Source organism: Podarcis vaucheri (assembly GCF_965113315.1).
Source record: "Podarcis vaucheri genome assembly, chromosome: 16".
In the NCBI taxonomy this organism is placed as follows: Eukaryota; Metazoa; Chordata; class Lepidosauria; order Squamata; family Lacertidae; genus Podarcis; species Podarcis vaucheri.
Window position 1 is genome coordinate 11,728,285 of NC_138754.1, and position 19,171 is coordinate 11,747,455.

Here is a 19,171-nt window from a genome sequence, read left to right on the forward strand (position 1 = left end):
CCGGCCCACGGGCCTTAGGTTGCCTACCCCTGCTTTGGGGGATCAAGAGAGAAGGTAGTGTAGTGTAAAATATTCAATAAATAAACCTTTTTACTGGCAAGGGCTCTGTGTCTTTAAGAGTTGCCAACACGTAGTAATTTAACTAGTGCAGCACCCTCGATTTGCATGCTGCACCTGTCTAATTTCTGCCAGTTATGCAACTTTTAAAAACGTAAGAACCGCTGTCAGGGGCAACAAGATAAAACAACTTTTCTCTTCTTAATGTGAGACTTTTAAGGGCAAGATGGCGGTTCGAGACAAGCCGCCCAATTAAAAAGCAGCTTGGACTGTTCCTAGGCAGAGTAACTTTACGAGCTCTATATTCTGATTGGTGAATTTCAGCCAATCAGAAAAATTCATATTCCCCTCTTGTAATACGCCCGCTCAAAATCTATCACTGTGCACGTAGGCGCGGGAAAACGCATGCACCGTTCAAAGCAAAAGGGGTGCTTAACAGATCGTTTGAGTAAATAAAAAATAAACCGAGGCCGCGCGAACTAAAGGGACCTTTTTAAACTACAGTGGGATCGAAAGAGGAGAGGGCGGGGACGCCAAGGGGCAGCAAGCGCGCATGCGCTGCAACGAAGCGCATGCGTTGTTGTGCTGCTTGCCCTCATCGACGGGCTGCTGGATATCCACGCCTGCGCGATGCGCCTCGCTGCCTAGCCGGCCCGTCCTCCGAGCCTGCGCGGCAGCCATTTTCGCCAGGCTGCGCTTGCGCGTTAGACGTCGTCGAAGGCGAGGGAGCCGAGCTTGCGAGGTGGTGGAGGGGGGAGCGCTGCTGGACGGCGCAGGCGCGGGCGCGCGCGCCGAACTCGGACTGCAGGGGTGTAGGCCTCCGCTGAGGGAAGAGCGAGCGAGCGTGAGAGCACCGCGCAGGCGCAGTCCCTCCGGAGCGCCTTTCGTTCGCTTAATTCCTCCTCCTCCTCCCCCCTCCCTCCTCCTCCCCCCCTCATCCGCGGAGCGCGCGCGCCATGGACGTGAAGCGGCTGAAGGTGACGGAGCTGCGGGCCGAGCTCGGGCGGCGAGGCCTGGATTCGCGCGGCTTGAAAGTGGAGCTGGCCCAGCGGCTCCAGGAGGCCTTGGACGCCGAGATGTTGGCGGCCGGGCCTGAGGAGGCCGGGGCGGAGTCGGCAGCCGCGGCGGCGGCCGGGCAGAGCCTCGGCAGGCCCCGCTTGGGAGGCGGCGAAAACAACGAGGGCGGCGGCGACGACGAAGAAGACGAGGAGGACGAGGAAGAAGACGAAGACGAAGAAGCGCTGCTGGCCGACGAGGAGGAGCAGCAACGGGAGGCGGCGGCGGCGAGCGGCGGCCAGGCCCCGGCCCAGCCCCAGCCCCAGCAGGCCGGCGAACAGCACGAAGGCCAGGCCCAGCCCGGCGGCAGCGGCGGCGGCGGGGTCAACGGCGCCCAGCGGCCTTCGAAGGAGGAAGGAGGCGGCGGCGGGGTTGGCGAGGAGGCGGCGGGAGAGGCCGCGGCCAAGGAAGGAGCCGAGCAAGAGGGTAAGGCGGGAATCGTGGCTGCTTGGGGGGGGGGCGGAGTGTAACGGTCGCTTCGCATCGCGGCTGTTGGCCGCCAGGCAAAGCTCCTGCCTACGTTGTTGGTGGGCTGCCTCTGGTTTAGGGGACCGGCGAAGTTCTGCTCAAGAGCCTCCCCGAGATTCAGGTCGTGTCGACGCACTCCAGTGGGGCTACTCTTTTAGCAGGGCGAGCGTGAGATGAAACCCCCCAGTCCATTGATTTCATAGGCGAAAGCCGTTCCTGAAGTGCACCATTTCGGATCAATGAACTTAGCAGAAGTTTCAATGGGCCTCCTCAGAGCAGGGCTGACGTCGGATGCGGATGAAAGCGCACAGTAAAGCCCCGTGTCTTTATTTGTTTCTCATCAGCATCCTCGTTGTTACTTACACGTTGTAATATTAGGGTTGCATGCAACCGTGTTCTGCAAACTAGACTCATTGAAATAAATGGCCCCAAGTTAGTAACGTCTATTAATTTAACTGGATCTATCCTCTGTATCACTATAGTTGGATACCACCTTGTGTTTATTCTACCTACGTATTGCCATCATTATTACTACCTATTTGTTGAGAGGTGGTTAACTACAGCATCCTCAGTATCTTACCTATTCTCTGTTACCATTAATGCTGCTTTTATTTGTTGTTACCCCTGTGTTGTCATTCTTATCCTCGTTGTGAGGCATTCTGAAGGGCCGCTATGCCACAGCACATCCTGTGCATCTTTTACTTGCAATTAACTTGTGTTGGATTGGTGGTGCTAACCTGCAAATTAATGTGCATACGGATGGGATGCACAGGGCTGCAGCTTTAGTGGTGGATAAGCCCTCTTTAAATCTGTGAATCTTGCTTCTGGGTAAAAAATGTATAGGATTTTGGCTGTTGAATTGTATTTTTGTGTGCACTTTACCCAGAAGTAAGCTCCCAATTAACACAATAGGATTAGCTTTTGAGTAAACATGTGTATTGTGGTAGATCTCTAATGGCCCAGTGACTTGTTATTGGTTGTAGAACAAAAGTAAAATATTTGACAGGTTTATTGTGGGCCAACAGGTAAATTCATAACTGCAGAAGATGGTGTTATCACCAATTAACTGCTGTTGTGAATAGCCAGTATACAATTTATATGCAGTTGACCTAGCATAGAAATGTCACAATTCTACTGTCTCACGAGATTTTCTGTCATTCTAGCTCTTTTAGTCATATTTTCTCTCATATATAGCCATTCCTTTATATGTCTCACTGTAATAGTAACTGAACTCCTATTTCTCCTCTGTTGATACTTGTTTCCATCTTGTTTCTCCTCTTTCCTCCCCCTGAATTGAATATTAAATTGGAAGCTCCTCAGGGCAGGGGCCTCTTTTTTGTTATACAGTAAAAAATACAGTAGAAGTCGATAGAACTAAATTGTAAATATTTTTTTTTGTAAGAATCCCAGTCAGTGGCAGGCAGTGGTCCATAAGAAATTAGCTCTTGTGAAGAGGTGTGCACATTAATGGTTTAGTATAAATAAATAATAATCTATGTTGTGGCTAAATTGTTGTGAGTCAGGAAATATCTAATTTAAATTATGGCTGTTGTCCTAATATGTTTGCTGCCTTGTCTCTTTTTCCTTTCCATAAATGGGAATTATACTTTGTCAGGGTTGGTGTAAATAAGGTTATTAAGATATGAGAGACAGTCTTGGAGTAGAGGCGTGTGAGATTGAATTAGGACAAGGGGTTCTTAATCTGTGGCCCATAGACCCCCATGGATGAGCTGGGGGGGCTATGAACTAGGCACATAAAGAGAAGATTTTAATTTCATTTACTTCCTGCTACTTTGAGAATTGTCTTGGGGGGGGGAATTTCTGAGGAAGGGGTCAATAGCTTTTAGCACAGGCATCCCCAAACTCGGCCCTCCAAATATTTTGGAACTACAATTCCCATCATCCCTGACCACTGGTCCTGTTAGCTAGGGATGATGGGAGTTGTACTCCCAAAAGATCTGGAGGGCCAAGTTTGGGGGTGCCTGTTTTAGCAGGTTCTCAAAGAGGTCTGTGGCCCCAAAAAGGCTAAGAACCACTGGACTAGGGGGTCCTTCATTTGAATCTCCACTCAGCCATGAAGCTCAGTGCTGACCTTTAGCTGTCTGCTCTCCCAATCTATCCTGCTTAACAGGGCTGTTGTAAGAAAAAAATGTTGGTTGTGTACTCTACCTTGAGCTCCTTAGAGGAGGAGTGGGGTGAAAGTGTGTGTGTGTGTGTGTGTGTGTGTGTGTGTGTGTGAAGCGCTTGTGAGGAGTCTAAATTACTAGATTAAATTATTAAGGGCTAGTTCCCTATGGACAGGGATCTTTTTGTTTTGCTTTGCTGGTAAGATTCTTTGTAAAGTTTCATCTATGATGGATTGTGTGTATAAATGTTAGTAATGTTGCAGTTATAATTATTATTCAATTTTCTACAGTTGGTAGACAGGAGGGAGAGGGTTGTTTATACAATTTATCAATTTCTGAATGTTTGCCACAAGAAAGTAACTTAGCATAATAATAAATGCATTATAACTATATTATGTATTTTAAGTGTTCAAATCACTGAACATTAGCATTTTCTTGTTGTGATGTGAAGCTTGTATAAGGATGCCTAAAAGTTCACAGCAAAGGTGTGATTTGAATTTAGGACTTGTAAATTGTATTCTCACTGCTTTGGGCCATCAGTTTGCTAAGAAGACCTATTAAGTACACTGATGTAGTGCAGTGCCATGGTCTTGGGCCTTGAACTAGAAGTTGCTGAAAGAATTTTATTCAGCACTGCTGCCAAATGTGTGTTTAGGGGAAAGCACATCAGACTTCTCAGCCTCTGACTGATACTTTTACTTTCTTTCTTTGTTCTGGAATAAACTGTCCTTGATTTTTTTTTTAAAAAAAAAAACCTGCTGGTATCCAAGCATAGTTATAAACAGTATTCTCAGTTTGTAAGCAGCTGCAGGTAACCAAAGCATGTTCTCCAGGCTTATTCACATGAAATGCACTAAGGGTAACTTATGTGCATTGTTTGGTTAAGTGGTAAACACTCTGAAAAATTGGTTTGGAAAACTAGTATTTCAGATTTGTGCATGGTGATGTTGGGCTGTTATCAAGTTCATGAGACCACACGACAGATTCTCAAGAGGAAAACTTTAGTTGCTGTGCTGTCTCTAAAGGTTTGTTTTATTCTTAAGAAAGCTAGGCAGTTCGGCTACAATCTTAAACACTTGCTAGGAAGTAAACCTCATTGACTATAGCTGGGCTTACTTCCTAGGGGAACATGCATAGGCTTAGGTTATAGCAGTTCCATGTGTGGCTCCTAAGTTGTATGGCTGCTTATTGCTGTTTGCTAGCACTACTTTTGCTACCTGTCTATGGTTGCAAATTGAAATATGCTTTTAAAAAAGGCATATTATGGTGCATCATTGAAATAGGCTATTCCGAGGTAAATGGTCTTTCTTGTGCCTATTTAGTTCTATGCTGTTTCTTGACAAAGCAATTAACATATTGGGAATAATGCTGATATTTAGCATATGCTTCATTCTCCTTAGAAATTGGAAATACATTGAACCCTGTTTTTGATGAGAAAATTGTGGGGGCGTGGGCCACTCTGAGTAGCATTTAACATGAAAGGAAGAAATAGGAATTTATCCTTAGGCACACATTACTTAATACCCTCAAGATCTACATGTGGGCTCAGGGTGTGTCACATCTTTGCCATAAATCTGTTTTAAAGTTTGATTTGCAGTATGAAGTGTCATCCTAGTACTTAACACATGCCTACATCAGTCTTACAGATGTGGAGGCTTTGTTCCTATCTTCTGCATCAGGCATAATGCAACTGAAATCTTGCATACCTTATTGATGTAGATGTAAAATAAAACGTACGCTAAAGAACTGGAGGCTTGAGAGAATCAGAAAATGTAAGACTTCTGCCCATAGGCCAAAATGGAAAAATGAAGCATATCACTTTGACTTCCAGGAGCCTCACTAAATCCATGGTTAACTGTTAGCGAAAAAGGAGACACAAGGCTTGTTTATAAAGATTTCCCTTAGGTTGATCACAGGGGATTTAGGCTACCCTAGGAGTCCTAGATAAACACCTTATGTGTGTTTCATTCCAAGGTAAGAGAGGCCAGAAGGGGCTTATACATGCAAGTGTGTTTGCTTTCAACAAAATTTATTTTGTTGTTGTGTTTTCTTACAGCAAATGAGGATGATGAGAAAGCAAAGCAGGCTGGACCAGACGGAGAACGCCATGGACTAAAAAGACAGCGGGATGAGAAGGACGAGCACGGCCGTGCTTACTATGAGTTCCGAGAGGAGGCATATAATAGCCGGTGAGCTGTGGCTCATTTTGTCCAGGAATTCATGCAAGGTGGCCAATGAAGTTCATACAGAACACTAAACTGTGGGTTTAGTGCTTTGTGAATGAACACAAGCAAAGCATCAATTTCTTTCTCTCTCTCTCTCTCTCTCTCTCTCTCTCTCTCACACCCACACACATGGCTGGGAGGAGGACTTGGGCAGAGTTTAGTTTCACTTTTGCAGAATTGTGGCTTCGTGTTGTGTTTGAACCAGAGGGTGGTGTCTTTGAAACAAACTCTTGTAAGTATCAAAGTCAAACAACATAAGAACATGGACCATGAACCTGACTTGTTCTGAATACCTAAAGATTGTTTTAATATCTGGTTTGAAAATAATGCTAAATCAGGAGGAAGGGCAAGCAGATGTGAGAACGAGGTTCCAGGGATTATCATGGTGTTTGTGGTATTGCTTTGTTTTCTTCTACATACCAGTTTTTTTACTGGATGCTTCTTTAATGTGACCTTGTTGGTTTTTCCTTTATATTCAATATAGATCCAAGTCTCCGCCACCACCAGAGGAGGAGGCTAGAGAAGAGGATGATGAGAATACTGTGATCCTGGACACATGTATGTGCTTATTTTGTATGCTATGTGAACTGTGTAATGTAAAATTTAAATATTATTTCGTAGAAAAGTCAGGACTGCTGTAGTATAGTAAGACTGCAACTGAAAGTTTTTGTGTTTTTTGTTCATTTTTTTAAAAAATAAAATAAAAGCAAGATAGCAAGCCCTGCTATAACTCTGATCAGTTTGCCAACCCTATAGGACCTAAAAGACTTGGGGTTGTATTAAATGTTAGTCATAGTCTGAGTAGACTCGTTGAATTGAATGGACAATACTAACCTAGATTCATTACAGTGGTGCCTCGGGTTAAGTACTTAATTTGTTCTGGAGGTCCGTTCTTAACCTGAAGCACCACTTTAGCTAATGGGGCCTCCTGCTGCTGCCACGCCGCCAGAGCACGATTTCTGTTCTCATCCTAAAGCAAAGTTCGTAACCCGAGGTATTATTTCTGGGTTAGCAGAGTCTGTAACCTGAAGCGTATGTAACCCGAGGTACCACTGTTTTTCAAATTCTTTTAAGTCTTATCCCATTTCTTCCTTCACTGTATAAGGCAAGGGTTGGGAGAAGCAAAAATGGGAGCAATGGAAGGTGTGGGAGACTTTACAAGTGATGAATTTAGTCCTCTTACTAGAATGATCTGTTCCTCCTCCAGTGAGGTGGCAAGCCTGGCCTCCTACCTGTTCAGATTGCTCCCAACATCAGCATGTGATTCTTAATTATCCCTGGAGGGAATGTGTCCTTCCCAACAGGAAAAAAAAAAATCCCTTCTACGTTCACTACAATGTATGCCTTTTCTGTAACTTAACCTGAAAGGATTTGGGCACTTCAGCAAGAGTGCGGGAACAAGGGGTGATATGTTTAGGAGTTTTGAAGTCTTTATATGAACAAAAGGATTACAGAAAGCCTCAAAATCTGATCACTGATCCACATCCCAGGTTTCTCTTTCGATATTATTTTGCAATGGCAGACATCACACACACACTGGCTTTAAATGCATCCTGCTTTCCTTTCTTGCCCAGATACATCCGATCTCCACTTTAGAGCTACCAAGGACCGCTACGGAGGCCAGCCTTTGTTCTCCGAGAAGTTCCCTAACCTGTGGTCTGGGGCAAGAAGCACACATGGAGTGAAAAAGGGGAAGGTCTGCTTTGAGGCAAAGGTAAGGACGTTTCCTCAGGGGAACACATAATCCACATTGAGCCTTCTTGGAGCTTTCAGCAGCAAGTGTGGTCTGAGCTAGTTAGAGTGATCATTTCAACAGACTGCAGCTTGGAGTTGTTTTTCATTGTGAATGGCATAGTGTAGCACTCGGACCCCTCCAGATTGGTATGAAGTGGACATTTAAGAGTCAATGTTAGTCATATTCAAAGTACGCTCATTGAAATTAATAGACATCACTAACCTGGGTCTATTAATTTTTATTGTTGGATACAACTCTTACTGCACAGATCTGTTTTTAAAGTAAGTGGAGTCTCATTTCTGTGAAGGTTGTTGAGGCGTAAGTTAACAAAGTTTATGTTGCCATTCCTTCACTTCCTATTGCTAGTTGGGCCTGCACAACAGCTTATAACGATGACAAAAGTCAGGGCCAATAAATGTATATGTGTATACACAACATGTGTGCGTGCGTGTGTGTGTGTGTGAGAGAGAGAGAGAGAGAGAGAGTCACATGTTGGATAGGTGAATTTCATCTGCCAAGGAATTGAGGCTTGAGCTATTGTTACTAGTTTATTTTAATTTAGGTCACTTTTAGGTTGCCTAATAACAAATGTTGCCTAGGTGATCCACAGTTTTAGAGCAAAAATTTATTATTGCAATAAAAGCAAAAAGCAACACAGCAATAGCTGCAAGTGTGTCCTTTAAAAACACATAGTATAATCAGTTGGTGTCATTCCAGTGATGAAAGGCATCCATTAGCAGCTGGGGGGAGGCAATTTTTGGCAATTCCACTGCCTCCATTCAGGCCCCCCAACCAGATTTGCTCTGGAGGACCCCCAGCCCTCCAACATAAATTGGATTCCAGCCAAGGAACAGAAGAATAATAATACAGAACACTTACCCAATCAAAGCAGAAGGCAGTAGTATAATGTGTAATCAGAACATAATGGTGAATTGCATATTTCTTTTCTTTTGGTTGGAGGAAGATGTTTTGTACTGCAGAAGTTGCCTTAAATGGGATCAGCTGTGAGGGCCAGTTTAACAATGGGTCTACTTGGGCTGATATTTAAATAAAGATCATTGTGTCATTTTGCAAATGGACTTTGTTGCACACAGAAAACTTTTCTACAAGCTTCCTAACATTTGTCTCAAATGGGCATCGCCCCTTGATCTGCCTTAGGTGACACAAAACCTCCCGCTGAAGGAAGGGTCCACAGAGAACCAGTTGCTTCGCGTTGGATGGTCTGTTGATCTCTCTCGTTCACAGCTAGGTAAGCAGTACCTCCTTTCCGGCAGCAATGCAGCGCAACTAAGCTGGCGCCGCCTGGGGGAAGAAATCGCAGTTCTCAAGGTGAAGTCACCATAGTAAGTGTTGCTCTCTTCTAGGTGAGGATGAGTTTTCTTATGGCTACGATGGACGAGGGTTGAAGGCTGAAAATGGGCAATTCGAAGACTTTGGTCAGCCCTTTGGGGAGAATGATGTGATCGGTTGCTTTGCTGTAAGTGCAGTGAGCGAGGCCTCGGGCCGGCTCTTGAGGGGCCGCTTCGGTATCTTCGGAGTAGGCCGGGGTAGGGGAAAATGAGGTTCTGTACAGCCAAGGTGTAACTAACAACACAAAGTTAACTCCTGCTCCTTTCCTTGATGCAGTGCCGTTCAGGGGACAACCGTGCACTGCATGTGCCGTCACGAGGTTTGCCTTAATGCTTCTTACTAGAACGTCCCCATAACTGGCTGTGGTGTTCAACCAGGGCAGCTAAAAGCCAGCTTTGCCTTCCATTGCTTTGTCTTCAGGAGGCTATTAGAACATGGCTTTGAAAGCATGTGACAGTGTGAGGAAGGTGTGTGTGTGCCCATTCCACGGGGACTTGCCGGTCACATTCTTGCGCATCCTGTGTTACAGAACTTTGACAGTGAAGAGGTGGAGCTGTCCTTCTCCAAGAATGGGGAGGACCTAGGTGTGGCCTTCCAGATCAACAAGGAGCTGCTCGGCGACCGAGCTCTTCTGCCGCATGTGCTGTGTAAAAACTGTGTCGTGGAGCTGAACTTTGGCCAGAAAGAGGAGCCTTTTTTCCCGGTTCCTGAGGACTTCATCTTCATCCATGCCGTCCCCGTTGAGGATCGAGTGCGCACTCCCCTGCCACCCAAAACCCCTGGAGAGTGTGAGGTAATAAAACAGACTTCCATGTTTCAGTTCCTAGAGGGGCTTCTCTTGCATCCCAATAAAACAGTGTTCTGATGCTGCTGCTTAATCTTTTAACTCTAATGGATAATCTAATGGTGAAGACACTGCCTTTTACCAAATTCTGGTGAATTAGATCACATCCACACATTCCATTTAAATCCAACTAAGCCTGCATGGCTTCCCCCAAAGAATCCTGGGAACTGTAGTTTCTTGAAGGGGGTAAGAATTGGAATTTTAAATGTATGTTGTGGATGTGACCTTAGATAGCTTGTGGTCAAGGTGGGGGAATAATGTGCCTCCAAACCCAGGTAGATAAACCTCCTCTCTCTTTTTTCCCCTAGCTGTAGTCTTTTTTATGTGTTCTATTTCATCCTGTGTTTTCATCAGCCTGGGGGCAGGGCATCTCCCAGGAAGGGGATATGTATTGAAAGGGTCCAGAAAATTGTGTGTTCTAATTGCAGGGCAGGGAGGGGCAGTGGTAAGAGAGGGCCTTCTCTGTGGTTAGCCCCCTTGTGTTGAAAGGCATTTCAGAGCATAGATGAAATCTTAATGGAGTTTTGGCAACTGCTGTCTTAACAGGGACTTGCATGGCCCAACAGCACAGTTAGCACCAGTGCCCCTTTAACTTTTCTAAATTTGTGGGCTTGCTTACTCTCTTCCTGCTCCCCATTCTAGGTGCTGCTTATGGTTGGGCTGCCAGGATGCGGGAAAACCCACTGGGCACAGAAGCACATCCAGGAGAATCAAGATAAGCGCTACAACGTCTTGGGAACAGGCATTGTTCTTTGCCAAATGAGGGTAAGAAGTTAGAGGTCACTTCCACTTTTCAGTCTGTGTATACTTCCAGAGGGTGAATCTGAGGTCTGAGCAAATTGGGTGGGGTAATTGCAGATTAAACCTTGACTTGGCCATCTTGCCTTCATAATCATCGATGTAAGCAAAAGCAAGTGTTTTTTGAACTCACTTCTCCGTAGAAGACAGACAGACAGTTTTAGAGAAGACAAGAGAGAACCCATAAACAACCCAAGAATGTCAGCAGGGCAGTATGGTGGAGACACCCTGGAATAACATCCCTATTGTCAGTTCCTGAACTTTTAACCGTGTAAAGTAGTGGCTTGTGGGGTGAGTGTGTGTGTGTGTGTGTGACATATTTCTCCTTGATTTGTTCTGTCTCCTTCATATCCCCCCCCCCTTTTATCAGACAAAGGGCACTGAAGTTGAAGAGGTCCTGGACACTGCAGCTAAAGACCAACTGCTTCAGCAAGCTGCCCGTTGTGTTAGTAAACTGGTCCAGATTGCCCCCAGGACAAAGCGAAACTTCATTCTTGATCAGGTATTTTTACATAAGTGCTGAGGGGGTTTAGTTCCAAGGAGGTAGGCAATGAAGAAGTTAGAAAATCCAAAGTATTCATACAGTCTCCACGCAAGTTGACAAACAGGATTTCTCTGATGACTGGGTACATGAGGAAGGGTCTTTGTCACAACATTTTAGTGGGCCTGTTCTTCTCCATGTTGTTAGAGGAGAAGGCTTCGCATATGGTGATGGCAGTGACATCCAGAAAACGGTATCAGAACAGAAGAAGCTACTGGGAAGGGCAAATAAAAGCCTTCCATTAAATACATGCTTAGGACGCAGGTGGAGAACATGGGGCCCTTGAGGTGTAGTTGGGACACTCAGCTCCTAACAGCCTCAGCCAAAATGGTCGGCAGTCAGGGGTGATGAGAGTTGTGTTGGCAACATCCATTCCTCACCACTGGTTATGAGGTGGGTACTTTTACAAAAAGCAAGACAGGGCAAGGCAGGAGATGAGTTCTTAACATTTTGAGTTCTTAACATGTGGAGAGATGAATTAAACTATCATCATACTTTTAGAAGCATTTTCTGCCCCTGACCATAAAGGATGGGTTGACCACTAGAAGTCTGATTATAATTAACGACCGTAATGTTTTGGTTCATTTTCATTCTTGCTCGGCTATGGTATCAGGGAGCCCCTTAATGACTTTTGGCCATTGCTGAGAGGAGGTGCTCTTGCCATCTCTAAGACCCTCATGTTTTCTCCCTTTTAGTGTAATGTGTACAATTCTGGGCAACGGCGGAAGCTGCTCCCTTTCAAGGGTTTTGTGCGCAAGGTGATTGTGTTGGTTCCCACCGAAGAAGACTGGGAAGACAGGCTGGAGCAGAGGGAGGAAGCTGAAGGAGAAGATGTGCCTGAGTCTGTGATGCTGGAAATGAAAGGTAGCCTCTGCAAAAAGGGTCTGTGGGAGCATGAGAGCCAGTGTGGTGTAGTGGTTAAGAGCGGTAGTCTCGTAATCTGGTGAACCGGGTTCGCGTCTCCGCTCCTCCACATGCAGCTGCTGGGTGACCTTGGGCCAGTCACACTTCTCTGAAGTCTCTCAGCCCCACTCACCTCACAGAGTGTTTGTTGTGGGGGAGGAAGGGAAAGGAGATTGTTAGCCGCTTTGAGACTCCTTAAAGGGAGTGAAAGGCGGGATATCAAATCCAAACTCTTCTTCCTCTTCTTCACGAGCGAAGTGGTGGTGTTGGGGCTTCAGGTTTGTTTTCCCTGTTGAAAAGAACTTTCCTCTAATGATTCTGCCCTTCCTCTTCCTCCTGCTTCCCTGTGATCCCAGCCAACTTCTCTCTTCCGGAGAAATGTGATTTCATAGATGAAGTCCTGTACCAAGAGCTTGCAAAGGAGGAGGCCCAGCCCCTCGTCACCAAATACAAGGAAGAGGCCAGGAAACTGCTCCCACCCTCCGAAAAGCGGACGAACAGACGTAACAACCGCAACAAACGCAACCGCCAGAACCGCAACCGCGGCCAGGGATATGGTGAGGGTTTGCAAGTAGCAAGGGCTGCTCTCTGGAGGTACTCCTGACACTCTTCATTTGTCTTTTTGCTGAGGACAGCTGTGGGCTTCCAGTTCCCCAGGTCCCAAAGGAAATCCCATGCATCTCTGAGAGTAGCCCTTGCTTCGCTCTTGCCCAAATGACTTCCCCAATCCTGTTCAGCTCATTCTTGGCTCCTTGTGGGTTTAGCTCTCCCCCTTTGGGGCCTAGAGTACTTGTGAGAAGTTCTGATGATGCAGGATAATTCTATGCACACTTAGAGGACTTGGCTGCAGCAGTTTTTTTACTAAGATTTTTACTAAGATTTATTAGTAGTAGTAGTAGTAGTAGTACACCACCCTATAACCACAAGTCTCAGAGCAGTTCACAATATAAAAGATTTGTGCTCATTTGATCCATTAAGTCGCATTTGCAGGCTTGGTGTCTGTTTTAGGGGTCACATTCAGACTAACCTCATGGTGCTTCCTTTGCTCAGCCATCCAGTGACCATTTCTACCAAATGATGTTGGCAGGGGCAGATGGAAGTGTTGGGAGCCCAGCAACATCTGAAGGGCCACAGATTTCCCACCCCTGTCCTAAGCTTTCATCACCTCCCCTTCCCCATTATGTACCAGTCTCATTTCCCCTTGATTATAAGCCTTGTTTCCACCTTCTGGAGCAACAGCCTAGGGCATCTGCGCCCTCAGTTAATTTATCATGTATTACCTCCCACCTTTCCTTTCCAAAAGACTGCTACCAGCAGAGAAGGAGCTAGAGACAAGATTTCTCATTTGGATCACACAGCCATGAGCAATTTTGAAACACCCACATTCCTTATTCCCTGTCAAGAGTGGTTCATCTTGAGTTACCCCCCTCTGTCCTTTTGCATAGCTGCTTACTGGGGCCCCCACCTGTCCAGATTCTGTCTCCCACCTCTGGCTCTATACCACCTCATCTGTCTCCTGCTACTTAACCCTCTGCTTTGCGCTTCCACTACTTCTCCATAGCTTCTGCTCAAGCCCATAACAAAAATGTAGCTTCCACAGTAGAGCAGGCGGTCCTTTCTAGTCATTTTGGGGAAGGCTGGAAATCTTTAAAACTCTCACTGAGAGTGTTGTTGTTTTTCTTTTTGGCAGCTCAGCCCAGGCATCCACGTATGCAGCACCCTCCTGGGCTGCTGTGTGAGTAGCCTAATGCTCTGTGGGAGGTGGGGCAAATCATGGGGCGGTGGGGATGGGAGAAGTGGGGAGGTCACAGTTTACCTTGCTTTGGAGTAGAGGACTGGGAGGAGTTGGATTGGGGCAGCGGGTGGTGATTCAAACACCATTTGCGGAGAAATAGGCACACTTAGCATAAGATGGGTCGTATTAATTGTCAGCTTTCTAAGGGAACCGTCTATCCTTCTCCCCCCACCATGCCCCCTTGTGAATTTAGGAAAGTAGGGTGAGGTTTGGCTGGCCAGCAAGCTGCAGGAAAAAGCTTTGGCTGATCCTAATGTGTTTGTAAGTGGCAAATGTTCTCTTGCATCTTTGGCCTATGCTTCCTTTAAAAAAAAATGAATGCCCCTGAGCTGCCCTGCCTGCCCTGGGCTCAACTCCTGCTTCTCCACACACAAAAAAGAGAGATGCCAGGTTGACTGTTCAGCACTTCTTAATATTTTCACTTAAGCTGGCACTGCTGTCTGACACATCTTTGTTTTGTTACATTCCCCGCCCCCTCGCCCCCAGCTGGTGGCCAGCGCCGAGGAGGAGGCTACAACAATCGGGCTTATGGGCAGCAGCAACAGCAGCAGCAGCAGTACTGGGGGCAGCCTGGAAACAGAGGTGTAAGTATATCCCCTTGGATTGTCTTTCCCCAAGTTTGATAAGTTAGGTTTCATACTCTTAATCAGGAAGACATAACGGGGCCACTTTCCCCCCTTCCATATTGTGAAATTTCAAGTGATTTCCTTTTAGCGACCTTTGAACCTAGGAAGCTACCTTAGACGAAAGTCAGACCACTGATCCATCTAGCTCAGTATTGTGCTACACTGACTGGCAGTGTATGGGGTTTCAGAGTCCAGCCTTATTCCAAAGATGTCCGGGATTAAACATGGGACCTTTTGCATGCAAAGCAAATCCTCTTGCAGTTGCCCTCTGAAGCCACACTGGGCTCCTGGGGGAGGAAGGGCAAGATATAAACAGAATAAAAAAATAATAAAGTAAGAGTGGCTGGGCCATCACCCATCAGCCCTGGCCAGTGTGTCCAATAGCCAGGAATGATGGGAGCTGAAGTCTAGCAACTCCAGGAAGGCCAGAGGTTAGCCACTTTTCCTTGAACAGGCTATATGTTAAGGGGCAGTGCCAGATATATGTCTCTGCATCTAATCTGCTCCTTCAATCCACAGGGATATCGTAACTTCTACGAGCGATACAGGGGGGACTACAATCGGTTCTACGGGCGTGATTATGAGTACAACAGATACAGAGACTACTACAGGGACTACAACCGAGAGGTAAGAGGCTTCATACCATGAATTGTATCCAATGTTAGTCCTATGAAGAGTAGACCTATTGAAACGAATGGACACGGCTAACTTAGGTCAGAGGGCCTGCTCTGACAGAAGCTAGTTGGACACAGTCCTATGCTTTCAGAATAGTGGTTTTTGCACTTCGCTGTCTCTGCTCTTGGAGACAACTACTGCTGGAACTCTCGTCTGCTTTGGTTCCAGCAGTGTTGCATCCAAAGGCATTCCAACTACAAAAGCTCTTGGTACAAGAAGTCTTAGTTCCAGGATTTCTTAAGAGAAACTTTTGACTTTGACTGGAGTAAAGAAAGGGGTGTGGGGGGGGGTGAGAAGTAGGTAATTGATGTAGGGAGCTTCGGTTCCTAATCCACCTCTGCTTTCAAAGCAACAACATGGCATTATTTAAAATCACCGCTTCAGTTCCTCACCTCTACAATAAGACTGTTTATCTTATAATAACAACTCTCGTCCTTTTTTTTAGTGGCAGAACTACTACCAAGACAGAGACCGATACTACAGGAACTACTATGGAGGATACCAGGGGTACCGGTGAAACCCCAACCATCTCCACCCTTCAGCCAACCAGCGAGGCTCTATTTGGGGGGCAGGGGGGGTGTCTGTCACTTCCCAAGACACAACATAATGGATGCGGGGCTGTTGGGGAAAGTGGCAGCAGGGTTGAGGGGGGGCGGGAGGGGGGGGTTAAAAAAAAAAGAAATTGTAAATTTTTTTTAAAGTTTGTTGAAAAGAATATTGTCTTATTCTATAAAAAAACAAAAAAAACATTTCAAACCTAGTTTAGACATTTGTAATCAAAACGTTTGCGCAAGCAGGAGAGCAGCACTTAGCGCTGCCTGTGATTGGGCAGGAAAACATGACATCATAGAGCAGCTGGACGGGAAGGGAGGTGCAGGGCTCACATGGCAAAGGGGGAGGCGCAAATGAGGGCATGCAGGGATAAGCGGGTGGCTGTTTGGGCGGAGGGAAGGGGACGGGATACAACTTTTGGCTTCTCCTAACTCGTGCAGAAAAACCGCACTTCCTGAGCATTTTCACTCTGTTTTTCCAGGCCAGGGTGGTGGCGGCATGAATGTTCTTCTAGTTGAACCAAGGAAACCTTTCCCCATCCTGTAGCCACCAAGAGCGAACAAGAGAGGTCTTGATGTTCCTCTTTCAGAGTTCGGCCTACGTTTTCAGACAGTGAATTGCCAGGAGGCTTGTTTGACCTCGTGTCGCTCAGGCCACAGAGGCTTTTCTTGAGCTTTCTCCCTATTTCTGCAGGCGCCTCACCTAGAAATCTCAGCGGCTTGTTTATTTGTGACCCATCAGATGGAAGGAAGCGCAGGAGTTTAGTTCGCCACGTTCCCAAGTTCTTCCCGGGTCAAAGCAAGCTGCCTTGGGTGCCCTTCCTGCACCCTCCTTCCTTTCCTCCCAAGGCTTAGTTGGCCCTCTCATCATCTCTATAGTATCTGTCCTCTTTTTTTCCTTTTTCTTCTTAAGTGGAGTGGAAAGAACATTTTTCTCAGGGTTTCTGCAGGATCTTCTCATTGTTAGCACCTAACATGTATATAAGCAAAACTGCAAGCATGTAACTGTCACCTTTTGAGAAGCTTAGTGCTGAGAATACCAACTGGTTTTATACAGTCATTGTGGGGAAGGGGGGTGTTCTGTCCTTGTGGTTTTGATAAACTGGTAGCCTGTGTAAATAGGAACATGGGGAGGGGCGAAGAGGATCTGCGCTTGTGGGGTGGGTGGGGTGACAGGTGTGTATATGTGTGTGTGTGTGTCCTTGAAATATGTTGGCTTCTTGATCCTGGCCCTTTGATGAAGCTTAATTATTTTTCCAGTTCCTAGAGGCTTCTATTGATGCTTCCTCTTTTCTTTTTTTTAACCACACTAGTGTGCCTAGCTATAATTCTTAAAGCATCCTCTTCCATGTTTGTCCAGTCGTGCAGATGGAAGAAAATCTTAGGCTTCTTGGGTCTAGTGGCTGGTGTTCTTTCCGGGATGTGGGTGGGAATTTATGTGTGTTGCAGGGGGACCTATTCCCCATCCTGTGGGTTGATTTATTTTGCTTCATCGTAGGCTTTCTTCCACAGAACGATGGGGGACTTTTTACAACAGGATGTTCTTCCTTAAGACACATTGTGTAAACGCTCCCTAGTTTCTTGGTACCACCTTTTTCCAGCTTGACTAAATTATGTCTGATTCCCAGACACAGGGATTGAAGATTTGCCTCTGTTCCTTGTGATTCACTGTTTGAAATTTTAACACTTGTTTTTCTTTTTAGATTGTTGGGTTTAAATTTATTTTGTTTTGTTTTTTGGCTACACAAGAATTCTCTTTCCAGCCTTTGCAAACGGTTCTTGTCTCCATCCCCATTAAGAATGCTCATTCCTGCATCCCAGCCTGACAGAACAGAAGTGGGGAGCCTGCCAAGTCATTTGAAAAGGGGGATGATGTGGGGTGGGGAGGGAGTGTGGAGGGCAACAGCCGCCTCCTCGCCCTCTTGCCTTTTTTCAAATATAGGAGTTAGAGAGAAGCAGGATTCTTCTATCTCCGTGCATGTGTGTATTCAGAATGTGTGGTTGTGTGACAACTGTTTTTATAACAAAGTTAACTGGTATTTTACATGCTTCAGGCCACTAGAAAATATTCTTCTGGGGAAGAAGGGGTTGTGTGTGAGAGAGAGTGCGCACGCAGATAGCTTCATTAACTGAACACTCGCATGGGAGCGTGATAGATCGATGCTGTGGAGAGTTGGTCTTGGGCGTGATTACCAGCATACAGAGTGCCAGCAGCCTTGGTGAAAACAAGAAGGTCCTTGGTCACGCCTCTCCAGGGGATCACTTCGAGAAGTTGCTGATGCTGTTCAGTGGAATAGCTTTTTGGAGCTATGGTCCCTTCAAAAAGTAGAATCTCAAAAGAATGACGCACACTTGTCCTCCTGTGTGTGTTTTTGTGTGGGGGGAGGGAATGACTAAAACTGCCGCATCCTAGACCATCAGACTGAGAGATCTTAGCAACTTTAGTAGATGTCTTCTTTTTTCTGCACATTTTTGTAAAAAAAAAAGGAAAGGAAAAAAAAAGAAATGGTAAAAATGACAAAAAATAGAAAAAAAATTCAGCCTGTTTAAAATCTGTTAGTGTTTTTCATGATTGTATGTCTTAGTTGCTGTAGATGGAAAGCTCAAGCGAAACGGAGGCTGTAAATGTTTTTACGAACTGTAAAACGTTTAAGTGGCCAGTAAAAAAGGGTTTTGCCATTGAACATGTAACTGTGTGGTTGTTTACATCTGTAACTTTCTTTCCTTAACAATTCTGGCATATGTAGGTTGAAAAACTTCCATTTTTAGAATAAATAATCATTCGCTTGACTCCACATCCTTCTGTTGCTGCGCTGACTTCTTAGGTGTCGTTGTTTAATGCTTTTGGCTTGTCTGTTCTCTCTCCCTCCCCCAAAAATAAAAAACTCAAAGACCAAAGCAATTTGAGGTTCCTCTTCATTCAGGTGAAAGCATATGGATACAGTCTGTGGCAGCCTTGGGCAACCTGGTGTTCAGATGTTTTGGAGTACTCGCAACTTCTAACCACTGACCATGCTAGTTGGGGCTAATGACAATAAAATAACAATGGGAGTGGTGCAAAGTGTGAAAGGCTGTTTAGCATATCTTTTTGTGGGTGATGCAAAATAAGCAATTTCCATCCATTGGTGAAGATAGGTTTTCAAAACAGTGGTTTTACATCCCAGCCCTTTGTTTAAACGAATTGAAATGGTATTTAGTGGAGAAGTTTATCAGCACAGACTGCAGTGAGGAGAGAAGCAATGTATATTATTTAGGCTCACATAATGGGGAGGGGGGTTTGCCAGGTTGCATTAACACCAACGTGGTCCAGGTATGATGCTGCTCTGCCCTTTGCGTGTTAAGTCTTGAGTTTCATAATCTTTTAATAAAAGTGCTTCGTCATTTTAAAGCTGGTAACAGTACAGGATAAGGATCTGCATGT

General features: G+C 45.7%; 1 protein-coding gene across 2 annotated transcripts; it reads left to right on the top strand.

Annotated features, from left to right (window-relative positions):
• Positions 1-856: 856 nt before the first annotated feature.
• On the top strand, positions 857-18,648 carry HNRNPUL2 (heterogeneous nuclear ribonucleoprotein U like 2). 2 transcript variants are annotated; one of them, XM_082202154.1, is made up of 14 exons: positions 888-1,539; positions 5,764-5,896; positions 6,417-6,490; positions 7,507-7,646; positions 8,826-8,916; positions 9,032-9,144; positions 9,547-9,810; positions 10,504-10,626; positions 11,030-11,161; positions 11,896-12,064; positions 12,460-12,660; positions 14,385-14,482; positions 15,044-15,151; positions 15,645-18,648. In XM_082202154.1, exons 1-14 carry the CDS (start codon positions 1,014-1,016, stop codon positions 15,714-15,716), a joined length of 2,244 nt encoding a protein of 747 aa, XP_082058280.1. In that variant the 5' UTR covers positions 888-1,013; the 3' UTR covers positions 15,717-18,648. The 2 variants fall into 2 exon arrangements, with proteins under 2 accessions (XP_082058281.1, XP_082058280.1); XM_082202155.1 differs by lacking the exons at positions 12,460-12,660; positions 14,385-14,482; positions 15,044-15,151; positions 15,645-18,648 and adding an exon at positions 12,362-12,457 and having other exon boundaries at positions 857-1,539; positions 11,896-12,104.
• The last annotated feature ends 523 nt before the right edge of the window (positions 18,649-19,171 follow it).

Excerpts from the sequence above, each read along its gene's own strand:
- HNRNPUL2 (XM_082202154.1), top strand. The coding sequence starts at position 1,014 with ATGGACGTGAAGCGGCTGAAGGTGACGGAGCTGCGGGCCGAGCTCGGG. Across the intron at positions 8,917-9,031 it reads TCTCTCTCGTTCACAGCTAG|GTGAGGATGAGTTTTCTTAT; the intron begins GTAAGCAGTACC and ends GCTCTCTTCTAG. Across the intron at positions 12,661-14,384 it reads CAACCGCGGCCAGGGATATG|CTGGTGGCCAGCGCCGAGGA; the intron begins GTGAGGGTTTGC and ends CCTCGCCCCCAG.